This window comes from Amphiura filiformis, chromosome 20 (genome assembly GCF_039555335.1).
Source record: "Amphiura filiformis chromosome 20, Afil_fr2py, whole genome shotgun sequence".
Lineage (NCBI taxonomy): Eukaryota > Metazoa > Echinodermata > Ophiuroidea > Amphilepidida > Amphiuridae > Amphiura > Amphiura filiformis.
The window spans coordinates 1,951,479-1,975,092 of record NC_092647.1 but is presented as its reverse complement, the minus strand read 5'-3'; the positions used below and the strand labels follow the sequence as shown (position 1 = coordinate 1,975,092).

Genomic DNA, 23,614 nt, shown 5'->3' with positions numbered 1-23,614 from the left:
ATCACGAGGACTTCAGTTGAGATTGCCCGAGTAGGCTACATGTACCAACTGTGAACTCAGGTAGTGCAGTGGTAAAGACTCTGGACCGGTAACCAAGCGTCTGGGGTTCGATCCCCGCCGAGTTCTGATTTTTCTCTCTTTCTCTCACAGAATTTTCATATGCCAGTTTGCTCGAGCTCCCAAATCATCATCTAAATCTCTACTCTTGAGATCATTATACAGGATGTCCCAGAAAAAGCGGGTTCCAACTCATGTGGCGATATTTCAATTTTTTTTCCGCACCATCATTCAGTGTTTACAAACTGTGCATGGCGTAAGCCCCATCTTAAGCTATAATTTGCAGGAAGCCAGCTTTCATTTTGATGCATACAGTAGGACATTTCGCGATCCACAGCCTCATCCCCCTGAAAGTATTTAGATTCTAAACATTTCAACATGTTTACTTTCAGAGTGTTTAGAAAGTAAACACACTAAATGTTTACTTTCTAAACACTATGAAAGTAAACACGTTGAAATATATAGAATCTAAATACTCTCATGTGTTTACTCTTTGTGTTTATGTGTATACTACGTGTTTACTTTGGTGTTTGGGTGTCCTATACCTTTACTATGTAAATGAAAAATTAAACACCTTGCAGTGTTTAAAAAAGTGTTACAGAAACCTTAAACACTTGTATTTACAGTGTAGCTATATAAGATGTGGCTTTCACATAATGTATAAATACTGAATGATGGTTGCAAACACATTTTATAATATCACCCCATTCGTTGAAACCCGCTTTTTATTGGACACCCTGTATATTGTCCTCATTGCAAACCTTCCTTTCTATAACATAGATATAGTTGATAATGGTAGCGAATCCATCACCGGAAATGACGTATTCCGCAATTCCTGAGTTGAACTCACCATATTGTATCCCAAAATAGGCATTACATTCTTGCATTTATCTTGCATGTGCAACACGTCTGTCAAATTCAAGTATTGGCGCCAAGAGTGTACAATGGACTTTGAGTCTCGGGTATGCGAATATGGGTCACCCGAATTGACCTTTGTATTAGCCTCGATCCAGTCGCTTAACGAATCAGGAAAAGGAATGCCTAGAAAGTCATAAATTTCTTCAGCTGCTTTTCTTGGATTTGTTGCCGTATCCTCGAATCGAATCAATTTATAACGATTGTGTAACCAATCATGGTCTTCGTTGTTGTTGATAAATTTCAAATTTCGGTTAACAGATCGACACAAATCGGTAACTTCATTACCTGTTTTGCCCTTTTTCCGTAGAAACTCATAATTTTCCTGAGGTAATTTTATTCTTGAACTCATTGTTCCTCTCGGGTCTCTCACCAGGTGCAATATCTTTATATTCAAATAAGATGACGTCATCAGCTGTTTTAATAGCCTTATTTCGGTTAAACGGATAGTTTTAATACCAATATAACGATAATTTTGGCAGATTCTTGTGAGATTGGAAATTATCTTATTTACGTAAGATCTCTGTTCATCCTTTGGTTTTGGTTCCGGGTCATGTTCGGGGTCATGTCCACACATTTCTATGTTTTTCACCGAGTTACTATATAAACATAGATTCTTCTTCAAGAAAAACCACCATTTGTTTTGCATGTAAACATTTTGAAAATCACAGTGCAAAGTTGCATTCAATATTTGCAATGAAAATGTATCGAAAATATCCTTCCTCATGAAACGTTTCACTCCCAAGAATGTAAGTACAGTCAAAGGTTCAAATACATAAAACATGTCTGGGTTTTGATTCAGAACTTCGCCTACGAAAGATGAGCCTGATCGTTTTCTTGTCAGAATAATGACTTTGAAATTCCCGCCATTCGTGTCGTCTGCAAAACTTGGTGGTAATATTGCACTTTTGTTGTTTGTAAATGAAACAGGAAAGGAGCAATCTTCCTGTTGTGGAAATTGTATAGAATCCTCACTAATTTCAGCTGATAATTTGTTGGGTAGCTTAGTTGTTGCAATGAAAGACGCATTCTTCATGTTCTTTGGAATTGTCGAAATACTGTTCAAAATACCTGAGTTGCTTTTCGTGTCTTTATTCGTTTGATCTTGACGTAGAAATCCGTCTATTCGTGAAGGATCTGCAAAACAATGATAACATATAAATCATGTAATTTAGATAGATAGCATCAAAGGTACAACCAGTTTAGATTACACGATTCCTTTTCAGCACTGATAGATTAGATTAGATAACATTTTGAGATTAGTACGGATTTAATTAAATCGTAAAATATAAGATCAGATATATGCGCCGTTGTCACGCCATTATGAGCATTGTTGAAGGAATTTTTCAGAAATCTATACGACATCCGAGCAAACACAAAAATGTTTTTAAAAAGTTATAAACGTGTCATAAACGCGTTTTGGTTTTCATCAAAACGCTATGATAAAATTTAAATGTCAGATTATATATTAGGTCATGAAAACATTTTTGAAACGTTTTATTATGAAAAAAACATTTCAATGTTGCCAAATTGTTATTGCAAAAAAAAGTTTTGGCAAACATTTTCTCAAAAATATTTCGGGAGCACGGTGGCCGAGCGGAAACGGCAGGTTGTGGGTTCGAGCCCCGGCGACGCCGTCGTGCTGTGCCCTTGAGTAAGGGACTTTAATCTCGATTACTCCTCTCCAATCAGGTGTATAAATGGGTACCGACATTCTTAAATGCTAAGAAGGTAACAGAATCGCTTTGCTTTGGAGGATGTGTAGCAATGCCTCTGCAGCAACATTACATGGAGGAGTCTGGCGCAAGATGAATGGGCATTCCGATCACTGTTTATATAGGATCGTCTCCTTTACCTTTTCGCCAGCCCATTCGGGGCTGGTACCTGTTTCAGGTTTGGGGTCAGTTTACTCAAGAGATTATATTTTAGTGGTATTGGAATGATATTTTTTTTTTACTTTTTGTGGTTAAATTTTTTTAAAATATTTTAATTCGATTTGTTAGGAAAAGTAAGTATGTTTTGCCGTTTCAACGAACGAAAACGAGTGAGTATTACCAAAGTTATGTTTGAACTAATTAATTATGACTTTAAAAGTTTCAAGGCCTAAATGTAACAATAATAGTTAATATATATAGCATCATATGGTCAGCAGAAGAAAATCTGACATCACCTATGATGTCATATCAGTGTCCTTGACCGGGGGTCCTTACTCCTTGACCACTGAACAGCGTGATATCATGTTGATAACAGATCTATAGAATCAAAATCTTCATCATATCCCCAGATCATATCACAGATTCTCAACAATCTGTGATCATATGGACCATATTGATGTGAAAGTAGTTATCTATCATATCCTGTGTCGTTTTATGGATAAAAATGACTCAAAATGTTATTGATGAAATGGTTGCTATCATAAACATCAGTTTTGTCTTTTCAACGGGAAAAATCCGATGCAAAATAAAGTTTTTAGGGCCTAGCTATAATATGGGCATAATTTATGCATATAGTATTGAACAATGTACCCCATTTGACATGCACTTATAGATAAATAAATTGTCTTACTTTATTAATTTAATAACTTCTTTATTATAAATAAAATGACACATAACTATTTGATTCATAAAATTACATTCAACAAAATGATTGAAGAGAAAACACACAAGGCACTAGGCAGACTGTTATAGAATGGAGTATGTAAGATGCCATGTCCATAGCTTCGCAGGAGTTTCCGACTAGCAATCAACATGATCAGCACATTCAGAAAAACACAGTTTAAGAGTGAAGATTGTAGTGAGTAACCAGTCCTTTATAAATGTGCTGCACTATCTATTATAATATAGTAGGCTTAAACTATACATTGCGAATTAATTAAGTTATTTTAAAATAAAATGTACATGTAAGTTAACTCAAACCGGCAGTGTATATATCGAAAGCAGTGAAATCGGACATTCCTAAGCGAAGATATTGAGTTCGTAAGTTCTGGTATTACAAAATTGGAAATTGAGATATCGTGGGTAAAAAGCTGAAAAGACAAAAAAACCAACGACAACAACAACAACAACAACAACAAAACAAACAGACCAGAACAATTTGGAGTACATGTAATGAATTAAAAGAGTTGACATGAGATTAGGAATTAATGTTTTCTGCTGTTTCAGTGTGCATGTTCTCATCGTTGATGGTTTGGTGGACTGTCATGTAGATGTAAGCGTGATCCTAAAAATGCCTTTCACATTGACCAAAACTAATTACAAGACCTCTTCTACATTGAGGCTGGCTTTCCCTTTTAAAGGGAATTTTTATTACATATACAAAGTGCCCAGCAAGAATTTACTTGGACGATACCATCACTGACTCAATTAAAATCCTGAGAGGTGTTAGACAGGGCGACCCAAAATCCCCAAAGCTATTCAACACACTCATAGAAATGACTTGTTCGCCTTGTTGGCGCAATTCAAAAGGAGTAAGTTTGGACAACTCAAAAATAGTGTAAAAGTTGCCAAAACAAAATTCATTTTAGTTATCCGCACTTAAAAATGCTGAAAAAGCTCAAAAAGTTCCGTCAACTAATCAACTTTGTTGGCATTACTTAAAAAGTTGATGTAAGTCGTTGCGTCAACTTTTTAAGTAATGCCAACTTCTGAATTCAAGTTCAGGGAACTTAGAAAAATAAACAAGGTTCAAAGAACCAATTAGTTGAGTTATTGTAACTCAACATGTAAGTTGATGTAACTCGTTCATATTAAGTTACTGGTACTTATTGTTTTGAGTTATTCCAATTTGGTACTGATCCACAGCCTCATCCCCCCACTTTTCTCAAAAAAAGTTACATAATGTTTATGTACAAAATATTTCTTGCAGATTAATTCATTTCGCAAAAATATCGTCAAATTTGAATTACGTTCTGGTATACCAGAACGAAATTACAACACATTGTCTATGGAGCAGTGTAATACACATAATCATGCATAACTCGCAAGCGCAATATCGGAATCAACTGAAATCTTTGGGACTAAGTATTTTTCGTGGATATACTGAAAATGTCATAAAAAAAAGGATGCTAGGATCACAAAATACTCATTTAAGAGGGGTTAGTTACCTGAATCTTTGTACCTACCAACATTTCCGTAAAGTAAAACCGAACCTGTCAGGGTACTTATAACAACTGTCAAAAACACAAATATCCTCCGGGAACGACATTTCATCATGAGTGGAATCTGTCTCTCTTCTTTCCCTGACTCTGGTGCAAATGCAGTCGATGATTTTGCTGTATGTAGAATAAAAAGAAAGAATATTATTTTGTTCACAAGTATCAAGATTTTATTCGCTATTTGTCAGAAGTATAGCATCCCAGCAAACACAAACATGTTCTTAAAACGTTTATTCAAAACGTTTTACATTAAATGTTGGGTTGTAATTATAAAGATCATGAATACTGTATAACGTTATTGTAAAATGTTTTGTCAACAGTTAAATAAAATTCTTTTAGAATGTTTTGAAAGCCAATGCTGCAAGCTCCACGGCCCGGTTTATCACATACCTTAGGCATAAGCAGTCCAGTTTAAAATGGTTTAGGCTATAATCATGATAATATCATAACGTTTTCAGTCTCAATTTGCACTAACGTACCTTTTAGTGAAACGCCGTATAAGCCCTGGCGTATAAGCTCCGTATAGTGTTCTATCTGAAGACAGACAGTATTGATGTATCGGGTTGCATAATTGCTCAGGTTAATGCACATTGTTTCCCGGCATTATTTACCTATAAGATTTTATCCTTCATATACAACAAAACATGCGTCAACATTGTTGTTTACCGTAGTTGGGCAACTGACTGAGTAAACCCGGGAGTAAACTTTCTATTTCTGTTTAGAAGAGCCTGATCTGAACCTATTTACCATGTTTACCCCAAGTCCCGAAAAATAATGTCCTCTTAAGATTTTCGGCGTGCAACATTTTGGTAATTAATTCTAAAGGTGTTAATCTAATGTACACACTCTGCTGTGTTCATTTTGACAGGCAGGGCGCGTTGATAATGGCTGAAAAGGGCATTTATGATTTCAAACCACTTTTTAATCAATTCATTATTTTTGTGATTTTGTTCAATTCTGACCACAAGCAAAATTAAGATATTGGATTTGAATGTTTGCATCAAAAAGATATAAATCGAGACCAAAAAACAAAGGTCATCAGCAGCATTAATATAATGCATGTTTTTGGTAGTTTTCCTCATTTTGTTACCATGTAAGATTATTTATGGGTCTGACTCATAACATAACATAATATAACATATAAACATAACATAATATAACATAACATAACATAACATAACATATTAAAACATAACATACCGTAACATAACATAACATAACATAATTATTAAAACATAACATAACATAACATATATCATAAAAATATAACATAACATAACATAACATAACATAACATAACATAACATAACATAACATAACATAACATAACGTAAAAATAATATGCATGATATAGGAACATTTTCCATGGACCCTCCCCGGGCAGTTTATAAATCAATGTAAAAACTTATCTGAAAAAAACAAAGTTAGCAGTGGTTAGGGACCGTTCATAATTATATTTAAGCCGGGGAGTAGGAGTTTCGTGTAGTCGTGCCCGCTCAAAATTTTCGAATTCCCCCTTGTTCCCATTTAAAACGTAACATTCACCCTCATGGTTCAATAAAAAAATTAGATTCCCCCCTCAAGACCCCCAAATAAATTCGGATGCGCAGTGATCTATAGTGCGCTACGCACAGCCACAAGCCTCAGCACACTTTTCAGGTTGTCGCTGACCACTACGGCCCACATCATTCCATAAACCATTAAACAACAATCAGGGACTTTGCTGCTCAAGAGCACACACCCTAGGTACATTCCACAAATAACCAGGATCAGCTCCCCGAGTTTCGTGCGGGTATACAACATATGGTACAATGAGACAAATTAGCAGCAAGTTCCTTGTCTAGCATGTCTAGGGGGATTTCAAGCTAACTCCATTTTTTCACGAGAGCGTACTAGGCACCATCAGGGTTCGAACTCGCAACCTCTCGCACCATAGTCGAACGCCTTAACGATTGAGCTAACTTGAACTAAAAGCTAAAACTCCGGCTCACTCCCCCTGGCGTAGGCCTATTGAACGATCCATAAAAGTAATGGTAATTTATCTGACTGTGTGGCACAATAATTATGATAATTTATCCAAAAGTGCAATAACATTCACAATTAGGGATTTGCAGTCATTTCCAATTACACCTGACGTGTAGGCCTAGGACATTCAACATCGGCCAATGTCCGAATGGTCATTGGTCATCTGGCCGTAAAAATTAACCAAAAGTGCATTTCACAATTTGGAATTTGCTGTCCTTTTCAATCCAAATTTATCCAAAAGTGCAGTAATTCACAATTAGGGATTTGCAGTCATTTGCAATTACATCTAACGTATATTTTATAGGGAGCAACATCGGTCAACACTGCGTACGTGCATGTCCGAACGGTCCGAATGGTCATTGGTCATCTGGTTGTAAAAATGATCCAAAAGTGCATTTCACAATTTGAAATTTTGCAGTCCTTTCCAAATGTATCCAAAAGTGCAGTAACATTTACAATTAGGGATTTGCAGTCATTTGCAATTACATCTAACGTGTACGTAGGCCCTATTTTATACTAGGGAGCAATATCGGCTAACACTCATCGCAGTCCGAATGATCATTGGTCACCCCCTCCCCCTCTCAGCTCCATGCATTACAGCTACCCCAAACAAAAACAACACCCCAACGGAACAAGCACCAAAACAACAGCGGTTTAATATTAGGCATTAACAGTTGGGGTGGGAGGTGGTATGTAGGCCTATTTTCCCATCATTTTGACCCGGTATGCTCATGGGGTGTAATTACGGGACCTTATACGTGAATTGTTCATGCTAACGTCTTCCCGCTGCGCGCTGATGACCTATATATATGACCTATATATGATACTATAGTCTTAAATAATGAAATTTAGGCCTAGGTGGCCGATCAATGCAGTGGCACTTCCCTGGTTCGATCTACTGAAGCCGAAATTTGCCTTAACCAGACAATGCACTCATAGAAATGACTTGTTCGCCTTGTTGGCGCAATTCAAAAGGAGTAAGTAATTGGACGACTCAAAAATAGTTGCCAAAACAAAATTCATTTTAGTTATCCGAACTTAAAAAATGCTGAAAAAGCTCAAAAAGTTCCGTCAACTAATCAACTTTTTTGGCATTACTTAAAAAGTTGATGTAAGTCGTTGCGTCAACTTTTTAAGTAATGCCAACTTCTGAATTCAAGTTCAGGGAACTTAGAAAAATAAACAAGGTTCAAAGAACCAATTAGTTGAGTTATTGTAACTCAACATGTAAGTTGATGTAACTCGTTCATATTAAGTTACTGGTACTTATTGTTTTGAGTTATCCCAATTTGGTATACTTTGTTACTTAATTCACGTAATTGGATCATTTTCTGCACAATTAGCAGTATTCAAATATTTATTTTTGTAATCAGTGCAAAATTTTGTATACTATAGCACACCTCTAGAAAATTATGCTAACCTAGGCTAGTTTCATTTTCTGAGTTGTAACAACTCAATAAAGTAAGTGCAAATGAGTGCGACCAACATAATTAATGATATCGAGTCAGCGTTACTAAAAATTGTACGCGTTGGCATTACTCGGAAAGTTGACGCAACGACTTACATCAACTTACTGAGTAATGCCAACGAACAATTTCTATGAGTGTGGGGACGAGAACACCGAGTGTCACCTCCGGGCACCACCCCCGGGCACCACCTACTCACCCCGTTTTGAATGTCATGCGACCTGTAAGTTCCACACAGAGGAACAGACTCACAGGCAGACATATAGCGTATTATTATTTAGATATACTTAAATTAAATGAATTTGTACTTCCCAATTCCTTCATGAATTTGAACTTCACATCGATCATGACCTTGAACTTGAACATCTCGAACGAAAGAGTCTTTACCTATTTACGTGACAGCCGACTTCCTCTAGAGAGATGGGATTCAGTGTTCATTCACCCTCCCCCATACTAGTACAGTGCAGTATATACTGGGGTTTAATTGGATGCCTCATCAAACCCCGGCCCCTAACTCAACACAAAATTTGACTACCAAATAGCGCGGCAAAGGGGTAATTTATTTACCAGCTGCAAGGACCGTGGAATTGGCAAAATAGGGGGTATTTAATTTGCACTGTCCTCAAAAGTTGACAATGAAATCAGAAAAATAGGGGGTATTTAATTTGCACTGTCCGCAAATTTGGATAAAGGGGGTAGGCCTACTTGGGAAAATCCGGTAATTTTATGTCAATATGTCATTGAAAAGGGGTATTTGAAATTTTAGTCATTGAAAGAGGGTGTTTGAAATTCTAGTCATTGAAAACCACAAAAAAGGGGTTGTTTTTGGCCAAATTTTGTCCTCGATTTTGCACTAAAAAGGGGGTAAATTTGATGAAAAATCATTGCAAAGGGGGTCTTTGGAAGATTTGGTAACTCTCATGGTTGCCAACTTTTGTGTTGAGTTTGGGGCCCGGGCATCAAACCAACTATTTTAGCTTCCCTTTATGGTCATATACTAGTAACACATTCAAGGTGTTAACAAAAAATAATTCCCGCCACTCCGGTCATCAAGGTCAACACAGCGTGTCAAATTTCAAAGTTGCTCAAATCTGGTTAAAAATCAAATCAAATTATTCCACTCATTTAAAGGATTCGGAAAAAGTATAGTTTGACCTACCTGTGACATACCGTTCTTGAGTTATAATCAAAAAGGTCAAACTTCCCCTTTTCTCTCTTCCTTTTCTCTCTTCCTTTTCTCTCTTTTCCATTCCCCTTCCTTCCTTTGCCTTTTTTTCACTCCCCTCCTTTCTTCTTTTCCAATTACCGAGTTCATATTACTTTATACTCAAACAAGGCTGACCCACCCCTATCTGGGTATCAAACGTGTTTACTAAAAACGCTTGTGAATTAAGGAACATTATTCTTACTAAATGTGAGTTGAAAAGAATCATGTAGCCTTTTCTGAACTCAAATGCTGGTAAACTGATAATTGACATAACCATATTGGATGTATAAAATTTATACACACTTTTGTTTAGGCGAGTAATTATACATGTAGAACAACACATTGTGAATATCCAGCAACCATTTAACCAACATTACTAGGCCTATGCAAGCACTTGTTCAGTGCGTGGACCATGACAAGCCCTCTCTGATTTTACAAATATCCACCAGTCCTAGCATAACTCAAGAACGGTATGTCGCAGGTAGGTCAAACCACAGATCCTCCAGGATCTGTGGTCAAACTATACTTTTTCTGAATCCTTGAAATAAGAGAGGATGATAATTTGGTGTGTTTTTTAACCAGATTTGAACAACTTTGAAATTTGACCACTGTGTTGATCTTTGACCTTGAATATGGTCGGAGTGCCGGGAATTATTTTTGTTAACATTTTGAAAGGACCGTAAAAGGTAGCTACAAATGTTGGTTTGGTGGGGGATGCACATTAAACCCTGGAAAAGGGCTCTATAGGCCTACTCGGATTTTACACAGTAGGCCTACAACTTTAGAGAAAATGGTTCTATGGGAAATTGCAAGAACCCTAAAATATCTCAATTAGATATTGCTTTAACAACGTTATTGAGTATTTTGTAGATGTATATAGTAGATGGTTCTCAGCATTTACATAACCCTTCTCCTCGTGTCTACATGTAAAATGGTTTTTTTTTCTGGCCTTTTTGTTGAACTTTTTTTTATTTATTCTTATTTACTTCTTCGTAAGACCATTTAAAGCCATGCCATGATGCACGATTTCCATCAAACTTAAAGTGGAAGAAATTCCACTGGCCATTCTGATTTTGGTCGTTTAACGTGGGGTTCTGAAGACGACAATGTGAATGTCAAAATTGCTGCTGATCTGACAAACATAACGAATTTGGCTGATTCCATAATAGGCCCAATTTTAAATTTGATGGGACATGTGATGACCCCCCCCATTTTTTTAACCTTCGGCTACATGACCCTCTTTTTCTAGAATTTTATCATCAAAATGCCATAAAATAACGGCGGAAACTTTAATATTAAATTTCAGCAGGGTTCAGTTTTTGCCGGCAAAAACTGGCAAAAACCAAGTGGTTAAAACCGCGGTTTTCCACCTGCGGCAAACCTGCGAACCCTGAATTTCAGCAATGCCAAATTTGGAACAAAAAATATAATTTTGCTCAATTTTTAGGAAATTTTGTACGCGAAGACCCCTGTTTTCAAAATTTTTACCAATGATCCCTTTTAACACGAACCCCTTTTTCATTTTGTTATACCCAATGACCCCCGGGCAATGACCCCTCTTTTGTACCGATATGCCCCTACTTCCCGACGCCGGTATAGCACCGCACAATGAGCCTGCATCCCGGGGCCTGAAAGTTGATTGAGTAACCCCTCTCCCCCGGGGTCACACGGGGGTCCACACAATAACAATAATAACAGTTAAAGGAGTATTTCGTGATCCTAGCATCCTCTTTTTATGAAATTTTTCAGTACATATCCACGAAAAAAGCCTATTCCCAAAATATCAGTTGATTCCGATTTTGCGTTTGTGAGTTATGCATGATTAGGGACCGTTCATTATTTCTACCGGAGGGGGGGGGGGGCTGGGAGCAGACAGAAAGTCACTGCCAAAAACTATATCCCCCCCCCTTCTCCGATAATAAAAACCATATGCCCCCCCCTCCGAGCTACATGAAAATCATATGACCCCCCCCCCACCTGACGTATGCACACGCGCAATAACGCGCAATAGATGCGAGCATGGATCAGCTGCCTCAACACTTCACGTCACTGCCACATATCAGGCTGACAAATTATGCCTTTACTGTTTTTGCCACCTGGCTATCAGTATACCAATTTTTCACAAAAAGCACCTAAATTTACCCTACAAATGTAGTTGCAGTAATTGGGCACTTTTCTCCAAATATTGGTCTTTACTGAATAGCCACCCATCAATATAGGCCTACCAAAATCGATGAAAAGGACCTCAAAACGTGGCACATCCTCATATACCTTCAACTAGATAGAACCCCACAGGGTATTTTAACTTGTTTTATTTATTTTTCTAAAATATTATTTATTTCACATGCATGTACACAGTTTTTGGTTAAAAATGCCACCCTGTGCTCCAGCTACTACATGTACATCCATACCACAGGTCCCTGAACAAACCACAGTAATATTATCCATACGACTACAGTTTTTTTACACCAAGAACAATCTTTCAAGTGGCAGGTTTGGAAACTTGGGGTCAAAATTATTATAATTCATTAGTTTTATGTAAAATGGCTGTAAAACAAATTTATTTCATTTTTTAAGTTGTAATTTAATTCAATCATACAGAATATAAAAAATCAAATGAGTTTAATAAACTATCAAGCTGATTTATTAATTTTCAAAAGTATGTATCAACTTCTCATACATGTTGATACTGGGTGCAGTACATAGCCCCCTTTGGTGTAAAATTAATGAATTGCAAAATCTTCTTCATCAGTATATTAAAATGAATAAAAAGTAGTTTGTGACATATTACCATAAATCAGTGATGTACAGGGGCGTAGATTTCTTTTTGACATTGGGGGATGGGGTTGGAAAAAAATCTTGAAGTATAGTGAATCCAGCACCTTTTTGGCGACAAAATAAGTTTATGGTACAAATGCGCGGGAAGCGCGCGAAATTTTTTGATATTTTGAAGCTAAACTGATGAAATATGGTGCAAGAGTAGAATAAATGCGCGCGAAGCGCACGGAAATTTGCACTTTTGGGGCTAAAATGGGCAAATAAGTGGTCAGAAACCTATATTCAGCAACATTGGGGGGATGATTGTATGGAGCATCCCCCTGGCAAAATATTGGGGGGGGGGGGATCTACGCCTATGGTGATGTATCGATCGGACTCGAGTCCACTTTTTGCCGGACTTGGACACAAACAGACTCGGCTCTGCTCAAACTTGGACACAGGTCCAATTAGATCCATGTAAAATGTGAAATGATTATCTAAAAATGTCAAAATAGATCTCAAATTTGATTCAAAATTTGTTGTCATAATATCCACAAATCCACAAAATTATTTAGATTTATCTGTCACTTCCCAGAATCAATACTGTTCTCGTTTTAATTGATAATTAATATTTTGACTTTGTATTGTACATTTGGCAAATTAAAAGCAAAATCTAGAATTTTCTCCCTTTTTTGGAATGTTTTACCCAATGACCCATTTTTTCAAAATGTTATAATAAATTAGGCCTACTTACTTTTGGTGCAAATTTATGTCAATTCACACCTGAGACGAATTTGTCTCAAGATTCAGACCGTGTCAGGTGAAAAACAGGTTGAGGCCCGACTTATGTCCGGACTATAAAAAAAAAAGGACCAAAGTGTCGGCCGACATGCAAAGTGCAAATCTAATGGTCAGGGGTCATGGGGCAATGTTCCAGATGGGGTCCAGGGGCGAAGCCCCCTGGAAGCTCAGGATTTTTGAGATGCAAAACTGACCCCCTTTCAATAACTAAAAACCATCTGACCCCCCCCATGTATTCTCCCGGCCCCCCCTCCGGTGGAAATAATGAACGGTCCCTTATGTGTATCTACTGCTCCATAGACAATACGTTGTAATTTCGTTCTGGTGCACCAGAACGAAATTCAAATTTCACGATATCTTTGCAAAACAAATTAATCTGCAAGAAATATTTTGTACATAAACATTATGTAGCCAGAGGTTTCCAGTGATATAAAAATCTCAACTTTTTTGAGAAAAGTGGGGGATGAGGCTGTGGATCACGAAATGCCCCTTTAACAGCACAACAAAACATTGAACAACTGCACCCATGATTAAGGTCAAGGACTACATGTAGTAAATTTACGTCACAAAGCCCCATTTGAAACTCAATTGACGAAATATTATTGTTGCAGGATACGAGAACATAGGGATTTGTAATATACGAACAAATTATGGACTCGCCATATGCCCCCGTGAGATTAACCCAAAAGTGCATGAAAATATTGAAGACACATTCAGTGATTCTAAACTTTATTATTATTTGACAGTTTTTCACCAATTTTTTTCTTTTAAGGCGATTTAATACCCCGATTTTCATCAGTACCCATCTTCTTTTTTTGTTGCAAATTTATAAAGTATATAAATATGTTCATCATCTCATGTCCTGAACTTATAAAATATCTCTACATAAAAAGTGGTTTTAAACCATTTTAGAAAATCATTTTAGCCCTATATATTTTTTTGTTTACTGTATCCTGGTAACTGAGATGTGTGTTTCATAACAAACCATAATTTATTCTATTGAACATGTCCAAGTAGAATACATGAATAGAATACATTAAATCCTTTGTTATACTATCTATAGAAATATACTCACTGATTATAACACTGAATAAATTAAATAGGCCTAAATAATCTCTTCCACATAGACAATTTAATACCACACCATGTATGTATCTTCTATAATATGTTGTTAGGAAAAGAGATTAAAAAAGGCTATAAGGTCATCAAAGGTCAGGTTATAGGTCAATTGGTTCAGGTCAAATTCAGGCATCAATTTTGAATACATGTGATAGTCTGTGATATCATACATGTCATAATGAGGCATCAATTTTGATATTTTGTCTGTTACTGGATATATAATGGAAATGTGTGAGGTGGATATACTAAAATACCTTGGGATGTAAATGGTGAGTACAATTAAGATTGCCTAGTTGAGTTGGATTGGGCAAATAAATAAAAAATAGTTACCAAAATCACAAAAATGAAGCTTACGGAAAACTACCTAATATGGTGGTATAGGTGACAAAAATACAATCTTTTTCAACATTGCTGTAGTGTGGTTGTGGTAACCTGTTACCTATGGCTTAATTAAGTTTCAGTGACATAGTGTTGCAAGTTCAAAATACAAAATATAGCTCGACATTGAAAATAGAAGCATTTTAACCGGTTCGTTTTTTGATAGTTGTGGAGCACCAAGTTCATGAAGTCATAAAAGAAATCAGGGACCACTTATTCCCATTTTACATATCAACATTATTTCCCTAATGTGTTAGCAACACATATCCAAAATTTTAACAAAATCCGTTGATAGTAAGCTTTCCAAAATGAAGTGAATTTAAATCATCAGTGATGTACCTCCTTTTGGCTTCTATCTTCAAAAGCATGTAAGCTACATTGATACCGATGCCACCAATAAAACGAGAAGATTTGCCCCTTCATTTTGCATACCACTTTGTCCAATTTTTTTTGTAATTTCTTCACAAAATGCAAAAAAAAAAAAAAAAAAATCAATGGGTGTAGTACCCCCTTAAGCTTAAAGGCCCGTTCAGTGATTTGCTCAATCGGACAATCTTAAAAATCATCCAAATTCAGATTTTGGTACCGGTACCTTTGTCAGATGTGCTATAGGCCTATAACATTAGCATGCTTTGGGTGACAAAATAGGGCATTTACATGAATCTGTAATTTACTGACAGTATACATACATAAATAATTAGCTATAGGCCTACATGTAAATGAATGTAGTTTTAACTTCGTCAATACTGCTGTGTCCTTTGTTTTCCTGCCAAATTTTTCCCTGAATTTTTCATTTCTAAAATACAAAATGACAATTTGAATGACTTATCCTTCACTTTTAAGTAATTTATAAACTATTTTATTTTTTATACACTTTCGGTGGGATCACTGAATCAGTGAATGGGACTTTGACCACGGCATAAAAAAAACCTGTCTAACCCTTTACAACATAATCGTGATTATTTATTTTTATTTTTATTTAACATATTCAGTAATCCCAGTGCAAGTGTAAAAAATAAAAATTGTTCATTTTTATAAAATGCTCAAAATTGAAGGATATGTTTGAAATGAAAAATTCCCGGGGAAAAATTCGGCAAAAACGAAGAAAACATCATTTGTCTTAAATACACGGCTTTCGGCTGAACCAGCAGGCTATATTAGCACATCTATGACAAAGGTAACAAAATCTGAATTTTGATGATTTTTACGATCGTCCAGATGAGCAAATCACTAAATCACAGGCCTTTATTTTTGCAGCTTAGATTTGAACCATTGGTCAAAATTCATCAAATAAAAAAATTATTAAATAAGACCAAATTAATATGGACATTGAGGCTTGATGAAGTTTATAATATGCCTATAACAAGAGCAGTCAAGATCCGTAAGTTTTGCATGGGTTTTTGTTCAAACAAAGTTATGAAAATTGCCCAAGGTCCCATCCAGTCATTGAATGACACGTTTATGATATGATATAGAAAAAAGAAAGGAATAAATGTGAATATACCGTAAAACCTCGTCTACAAGCATAGAGTGCTTTTGATGAAAGCTAAATTAATCCAGACGCCATCCATCGACAAAATTATAATACTATGGAGTTTGAGCAAATTAATTACCGATACAAGCATATATACAAACAAGTGCTATTGTAAGACCAATCTTTTCTATATTGGCATATTTACGGCTGTCTCGTATTAATTTAGCTTTCATCAAAAACACTCTATCGGGAGGGGCACTTAACACAAATGACCATACGGGTATACTCCCCCAGAAAGACCCCCCTTTTTGGATTTCGCAGCTCCGAAAGACCCCCTATATTAGCTTATATTTGACCAAAATACCGAGCTCCGAAAGACCCTTGATTTTGATAGTTTCATATCTAAAAGGTATTTTCAGGCGATTTTCAACCAGAAAGCCAAAGAAAGACCCTTGATTTTGACTGTTCGCAGCTCCAAAAGATTTTTTGGCGGGCCGAGAGAGGGGGGGCAAGCGATTTTTGGCGGGCGGAGAGGGGGGGCAAGCGATTTTGGCGAGCCGTTTGAAATTGTACCCCCAGGACTCATAATTATTGCACAGCCCCTAATCACTTTTAAGTGAATGAAATTGAAAATACAAAAAATTGCAAAACAGAACTATCCTGCCTGAACAATGTTTTTATTTCACTCACCATTTGGTAACGTCATGGTGCTCCTTTTAGTCTAGTCGAAATCAACACAAAACTCCTCTATCAGTCCTGATTTTCACAACTCCTGATTCAGGACTCCTGATGAACTGTAGGCATATTGCGCGGACGGATTGTACACTGTATGTGACTCGCACATGTGATATAAAAAAAAAAAGCAAATCGGCGTTTGCTTGCAAGTAAAACAACCATGCAGCACGAAAATGCTGACTATTTGGGTCGACATTATATCGACAGGGATATGTGAAAACCTAAAATTAATATTGGCACCCCTGGCTTTATCCGCAGTATGAATTCGGTAATTCCAAGGCACAGCGCATGAGCAATAAGCGTCTTCCCATGTTTAGCCCCAGTAGCCCTATAGTCCTATTGGTTTTATTGAAGAAAAAAGAAAAACAAAATATGAACTGAATTAAAAATATTCAGAAATAAAAACAAATTACATAAAGGATTCATGCAGCGATGTAATTTCGAGTGCTGCTAGATCCCGGTAAAGGTATGCCTCTAGATAGAGGCCAAAGGGCCTAGTTGATTGTAACAGGGATCCAGCAAACAAGTTTTTATAAAGTAGGCCTACATAGAATGATATACTTCTAATATTATGAATTAAAAAACAAATGTTAACATTTGAATATATAGGCCTATACCGTATAAGCCTTTATTCCTTAGTGTCATAAATGTCTAAATGACGTATCCTTCGCTTTTGCTTTTAGGAAATTTGTATAATTATAATTTACACAAATTATTTTGAATTTTCTTTTTTGCACTTTCGCTGGGATTACTGATAACCATGTTAACTGAGGAATGTATAGAGCTAAATGCATCACTTTTACCATATTTACAATCATGTGGCGTAGATTTCTTTTTGACATTGGGGGGGGGGGTGTAGGGTTGGAAATTTTTTTCTTGAAGTATAGTGAGTCCGGCATCTTTTGGCGACAGAAAAGGTTCATAGTGCCAAAATTAGCACTTTTGGAGCTAAAATGGCCAAATAGGAGGTTGATTTGGTCAGAACCCCGCATAAAGGCGTCAACATTGGGGATGATTGTATGGGCACCCCCAGGGCACCCCCTGGCAAAATATTGGGGATTTATCCCCCATCCCGGGAATTATACGCCTATGTTACAATAATTTTAATTGGGGGATGACGAGTCTCTTCGCATCTTTGGAACTAAATCGGTATCACTATAAACTATTTTTCTCTTGATTTATAGAGTGATAACAGAGATGGTAAAATGAAGACATTTTTCATTTTTTAAAACGGGGAAAAATAATTGAAAAAATAAATTGTAGGCACCAGACTCATTGACAAGAATGAATAAATGAATAGAAACGCAGACCTGAAACAGGAAAAAAAAGCTGAAAATGCTCAAAAAACGCTGAAAAACAGCGTAAAATGGCTCAAATTGGGTTGAAAATAAAAGAAAACACGTAAATTTCAGGAATAAAAAAGAGGAAATCAGCTGAAAAGAGGAAAAGTTTCAGGTCTGGAAACGTATTCTATATTATGTCCCCTTCATGCAATTTTCTTATTTTGAAGCCGGTGTTCTTTTGAAAAAAACTATGATAGAAATACGGTTTATTTAAATAATAAATAATAAATTTCGGAATTTATATAGCGCTTTTTCCAGAGGATTCAGAGCGCTGTAATTTCGCTGCGTGGTGAATCATCACAATCAGATCGCATCAACTAGGCTAGTTGCAGCCGAACCCGGCGCAAACCTATCCGCACTTAGATTGTAACATCCACCCATTTTCTGCAGCTCCCCAAATTCCATTGGGTGAAGGAAGTTTTTGATAACGAAAGAACTAATCACCGATTTTGAAAGCAGGAGGAAACCGGAGATCCCGGAGAAAACCTGCGAGAGCGAGCATGGATCGGGAATTCGGGATAAACCAAATGCACATGAGTCATTGGGCCGCGCCGCGGGCTTGAACCCGGGACCTCAGTGGTGCAAAGCGAGGGAACTACCGCTGCGCTAACTCGCCCTCCCTCATTTTTCATTTCATCCATGTGTTTTCCTGAGAAGCTGTAAATAATGTAATTTAAACATGGCGTACTTTTACTGTATTTTGATCATTTAACGTTAAGGGCTCGGATAGCAACGTTTGCACAGTATTTTGTGGGACATGAGAGCACATCAGACATATCATTGCATTCTGAATACGAGGACTGTCCTTCTGATATCAAATAATTTCGATTTTTTTGTTTAATTATACATATACAAATTTTATGGCAAATTATTAAATAGTAGATATTTTTTTATATTTTAATAACAGTCATCGAAGTAAACTTTATAAATGTAACTTCAAGTGCATGTATAGCTGGGATGAAAAGCCGACCATTAGGCCCTAATTGAAAATTTTGACCTTTCACATTGAAGATATTCGGGACCTTTTTTTGTTGTTGATGTTTTTGGGAATAATCTATATCTTCAATACAAAAGGTCACAATTTTCATGATGGACGGCTTTTCATCTCAGCTACATACACTTTAAGTAGGCCATACATCATTAGATTTATACAATTTACTTCGTGACTGTTAAATTTCAAAAATATCAATTTTTAATCATTTGCCATAAAATGTGTATTATAATTTATATCGCGAATTAAAAAACAAAATTATTTGGTATACTACAGAATACCCACCTCACCTCCCAACACAGCGTTAGGGTTAGGGTTAGGCACCCTGAGCGGGGTATTCGGTAGTTACTCCAATTATTTGATATCAGGACATTCCTCGTTTTCAAAATGCAATTTGATATCTGATGTACTCTATAGCTCTCTGGGCCCGCCGATTGCTCGTTTATTCTTGAATATTTTGACTGGTTGTAAATCAGGTTGTCAAAACATCTTTACCCGGGGAAGGGGCGAATCAAACATTTTTGGTGGATATGTTCCCCCGGAATTTTGAGGTGGTGGGTCTTTGGGAGCTGACGGCGTACCGGTAAAATGGGTCTTTTTGAACTGCGAACAGGTTTGCGAACAAGTAAAATGGGGACTTTTGGAGCTGCGAACAGTCCAAATCAAGGATCTTGATTTTTGGTTGAAAATCGCCAGAAATGAGTAATGAGCAATTTGTGTGTCTTTTAGAGCTGAATGATCAAAATCAAGGGCCTTTCGGAGCTCTATTTTGGTCAAATATAGGGGGTCTTCGGAGTTGCGAAATCCAAAAAGGGGGTCATTCCGGGGGAGCCCTATCCCCCAGTCGGTGTCAGATGCAATAAAATTTAGGAGGGGGGTCGTCTGGGGATGAGCATATTTTGTTCCCGTTTTTAGCCCCAAAATGAAGGCGTGTTTGCTATTTGATAGACCAATCCGCAATTTCGGCAATTTTGGGTCCAAAACATGGGGTTTTATCATGCTATAGAGGAACATGCATAAGTGCACTTGTTGCTTCAATCTTTCTTTAATTTTGATTTTTAGGGGGGTGCCCTTAACAGAACTTGAACAGAATTAAATTTCTCCAATAGTTTATCACAAATCTTCTATAATCCATAAAGGGAAATGGGGAAAGAGACAAGACAAGAAAGAACTGAGATAGAGGCTCTGCATGCTTTTATCGATTGGCTCCAAACAAAGGATTTGAACCGGTGTCCTTCAACGTAAATAATCATGGCGCAGTGCAGTCCATTCAATCAAATATTGTCATCAACCATTTTGATCGTAGTGTGGCGAGATGAACTGTCGCGGTAGATTGAAATCATGCTTTTGTTGAATGCATTTGAGAAGTCCGCCATATTTACGGCATGATACGTCATATGCACAACCTCTATAGAAGAGAGAGCAAAAGCAGCGCAAAACGGGGAGAAAAAAACAACAACACAAGACCGAACATTCTTAAGGTGAAACAATATTGCATTCAGTTTTTATTTATCTACAGCTTCCACCTAGTAACATTTTATACAAAGTTCATCATAATTTACAAAATGGAAAAAAGTTCACAATAATTGAACTTACAATATTATAATTACATTTTTATTTACATGATTCTACAGAACCCACCATACACATCCAAACTCTCTATGTGGTTCCAAATCCATGTTTGAGATGTACAGTATTCTACCTAAGTACCTCTGGAGTACCTCTCTCTGACATCCCTAGTGTACAAGGTAAAGGCCAGTGTTACCTATGATGTCACATGCCCATACTTATAGTGCCTCTATTGTTTCACAAGACAAAATGTACACTGTATGGTATATACACCTGCATATCACATCGTTATGAATACGGCAGACGGCCGAATCCGGATTCGGCTTTTGGTAAATTCATTTTACACATGCATTACATTTGAATTCGAGAACAAGGGATCGATGCTATACCTATAGAGGGCAGCATATCGATTTTTTAACGGTTGCCGTTGGTGACCGTACTGTGATGCACCGTCAACTAACCCTGTATGCCGCCCTCTTTTGATTACTTATTATGCTGTTATCATCTGGTCTCCATTAAAAAATTGATATGCTGCCCTCTATCATGTACATCATTGATCCCTTGTTCTGTAATTCAAATGTAATGCATTCGTAAAATAAATTTACCAAAAGACAAATCCGGATTCGGCCGTCTGCCGTATTCATAACGACATAATATCCTTCTAAACCCAATTTACAAAACCTTTGAATTTTTTCCACTCTAAAATAAGCTTGATTCTTCCCAACCTTTTTTTTTGCATCACTGATTATTTTGCTGCAATTAGAAAATGCTACAACAAAATTGCCACTGTATAAACGAGTTAAGAAATGCATGACATCCGACTCTATGCTGGCTTCTGGGTAGACTTTATAATCTTGTATGTAGCTGGGATGAAAAGCTGTCCATCATTTGAAAATCTTGACCTTCTGTATTGTAGATATACACAAGGTTTCCCAAAAGACCTAAAATGTTCAGGTCTTTTTGGAAACTTCATGTAAATATATCTTCAATACGAAAGGTCAAAATTTTCATATGATAATGGCCGGCTTTTTCTCCCAGTACATTTATAAAATTTACTTGGAGGACTGTTAAATGTACAAAATGTCAATTTTGATAATTTGCCATAAAATTTGTATCATATCACAAATTTAAGAAAAGAAAATCAAAATCAAATCTACGGACATTCCTCATATTCAAAATGCAATTTGGCGTGCCTGATGTGGTCTTGTCCCACAAAAATACTGTGCAAAGGTTGGTTACAGAGGCCTTAACTGTATCAAAAAACCAAAAAACAAATTGTACGTTGTTATGTTCATGATTCCATGTCCATTGGTAAATTAGTGTAAACGAAAAATCCGAGCCAAAGTAACAGCATAACATATACCGTATTGTCAAACAACCTTTTGTTTTATGTAGACCAGTCTTGCTATTAGTCAAGATATGAAACTCACTGAAACACGATCTACACATGATACATTCTTGTTACAGTATGCCTCAAGACGAAGATAATTGCTGCATCCCTACTCCCAGTGGAACACAATATAATTCAAGGCCGTAGCAAGCGGGGCAGCCGGGGATACCATGGCCGCCCCACTTTTTGAGAAATTTGTTATGGTTTTCTTTATATCTTTATTTCAAGTTGGTGATATATATATTTGTATTTTGGCCGCCCCACATTTTACAACCTTGCTACGGCCCTGATATAATTACAATGAGTTCTGTGAGACTATGAATCGCAATCAAGATCTACAGTTAGCAAACAATTTATATATACACGGATAGCACTAGCCTCTGAAACTTGGGGGTTCAGACTCTTTACCAAATAGGATGTTAAATTTGGGGATCAAATTGATCAAAATTGAGTCTTACACCATCAAATTAAATACACCTAGGTTAATGCCAACCCCCTATGGATGTGTCTACACCAGGCACAAAAAGAAACTCGTCAGTTATATTCATCTTGCTGTTCAATACCTTGATAATTTTGGATTATTCTGAAATATACATTATGTTAATTGGACTTTTCTTTCTCATTTGACACCCTGTTCGTGAATATTGAGCAAGAATTGCCCAAGATATGCGCCTCAAACTCTCAAACCCCAAAATGAAAAGTTGCAATTTTAACGATTCAATTGTGCCTGTTACACTGTGTGCTTTATTGATTGGCCCGTGGTGCTTGTGTGCATTACAACGATGCGTTCCCAAAAACTTCCCATTGAAAATCGTTGAAAATGCAACTTTTGATTTTGGGGTTTGAGGCTTTGGAGGCGCATATCTTGGTCAATTCTTGTTCGTTTTTCACGAATAGGGTGTCAAATGAGAAAGCAAAGTCCAATTAACAAAAGTTTATTGAACAGCAAGGATGAATATAAATGACGAGTTTCTTTTTGTGCCTTGTGTATAATGAGTGAGCAGGGTGCAATTTTCCCGATCAAGTGAAAAAAGCGACACTCGAAAAAACTGCTTTCAGCATGACAACCATAGTATACATTTGCTCGATAACCAAAGATCTAAATTGGGAGCAATTACCGAATAGGGTGCAACTCTACAAGTCATATTACATGACTGCCCTACCCAACCCTAAAATCCGTAAATAGGACTGGACTCAAGTCTAGCAAGTTGTATCCTATTCGGCAATTGTAACC

The 23,614-nt window shown here is 36.8% G+C and overlaps 1 protein-coding gene across 1 annotated transcript; it reads right to left on the bottom strand.

Moving 5' to 3' along the window:
- Nucleotides 1–505: 505 nt before the first annotated feature.
- Nucleotides 506–17,139, bottom strand: LOC140142559 (carbohydrate sulfotransferase 1-like). The gene is made up of 3 exons (XM_072164552.1): nt 17,043–17,139; nt 5,093–5,242; nt 506–2,109 (listed from the first exon to the last, which is right to left on the bottom strand). The coding sequence occupies exons 1-3, from the start codon at nt 17,056–17,058 to the stop codon at nt 827–829; spliced, it is 1,449 nt and encodes a 482-aa protein (XP_072020653.1). The 5' UTR covers nt 17,059–17,139; the 3' UTR covers nt 506–826.
- Nucleotides 17,140–23,614: the final 6,475 nt, after the last annotated feature.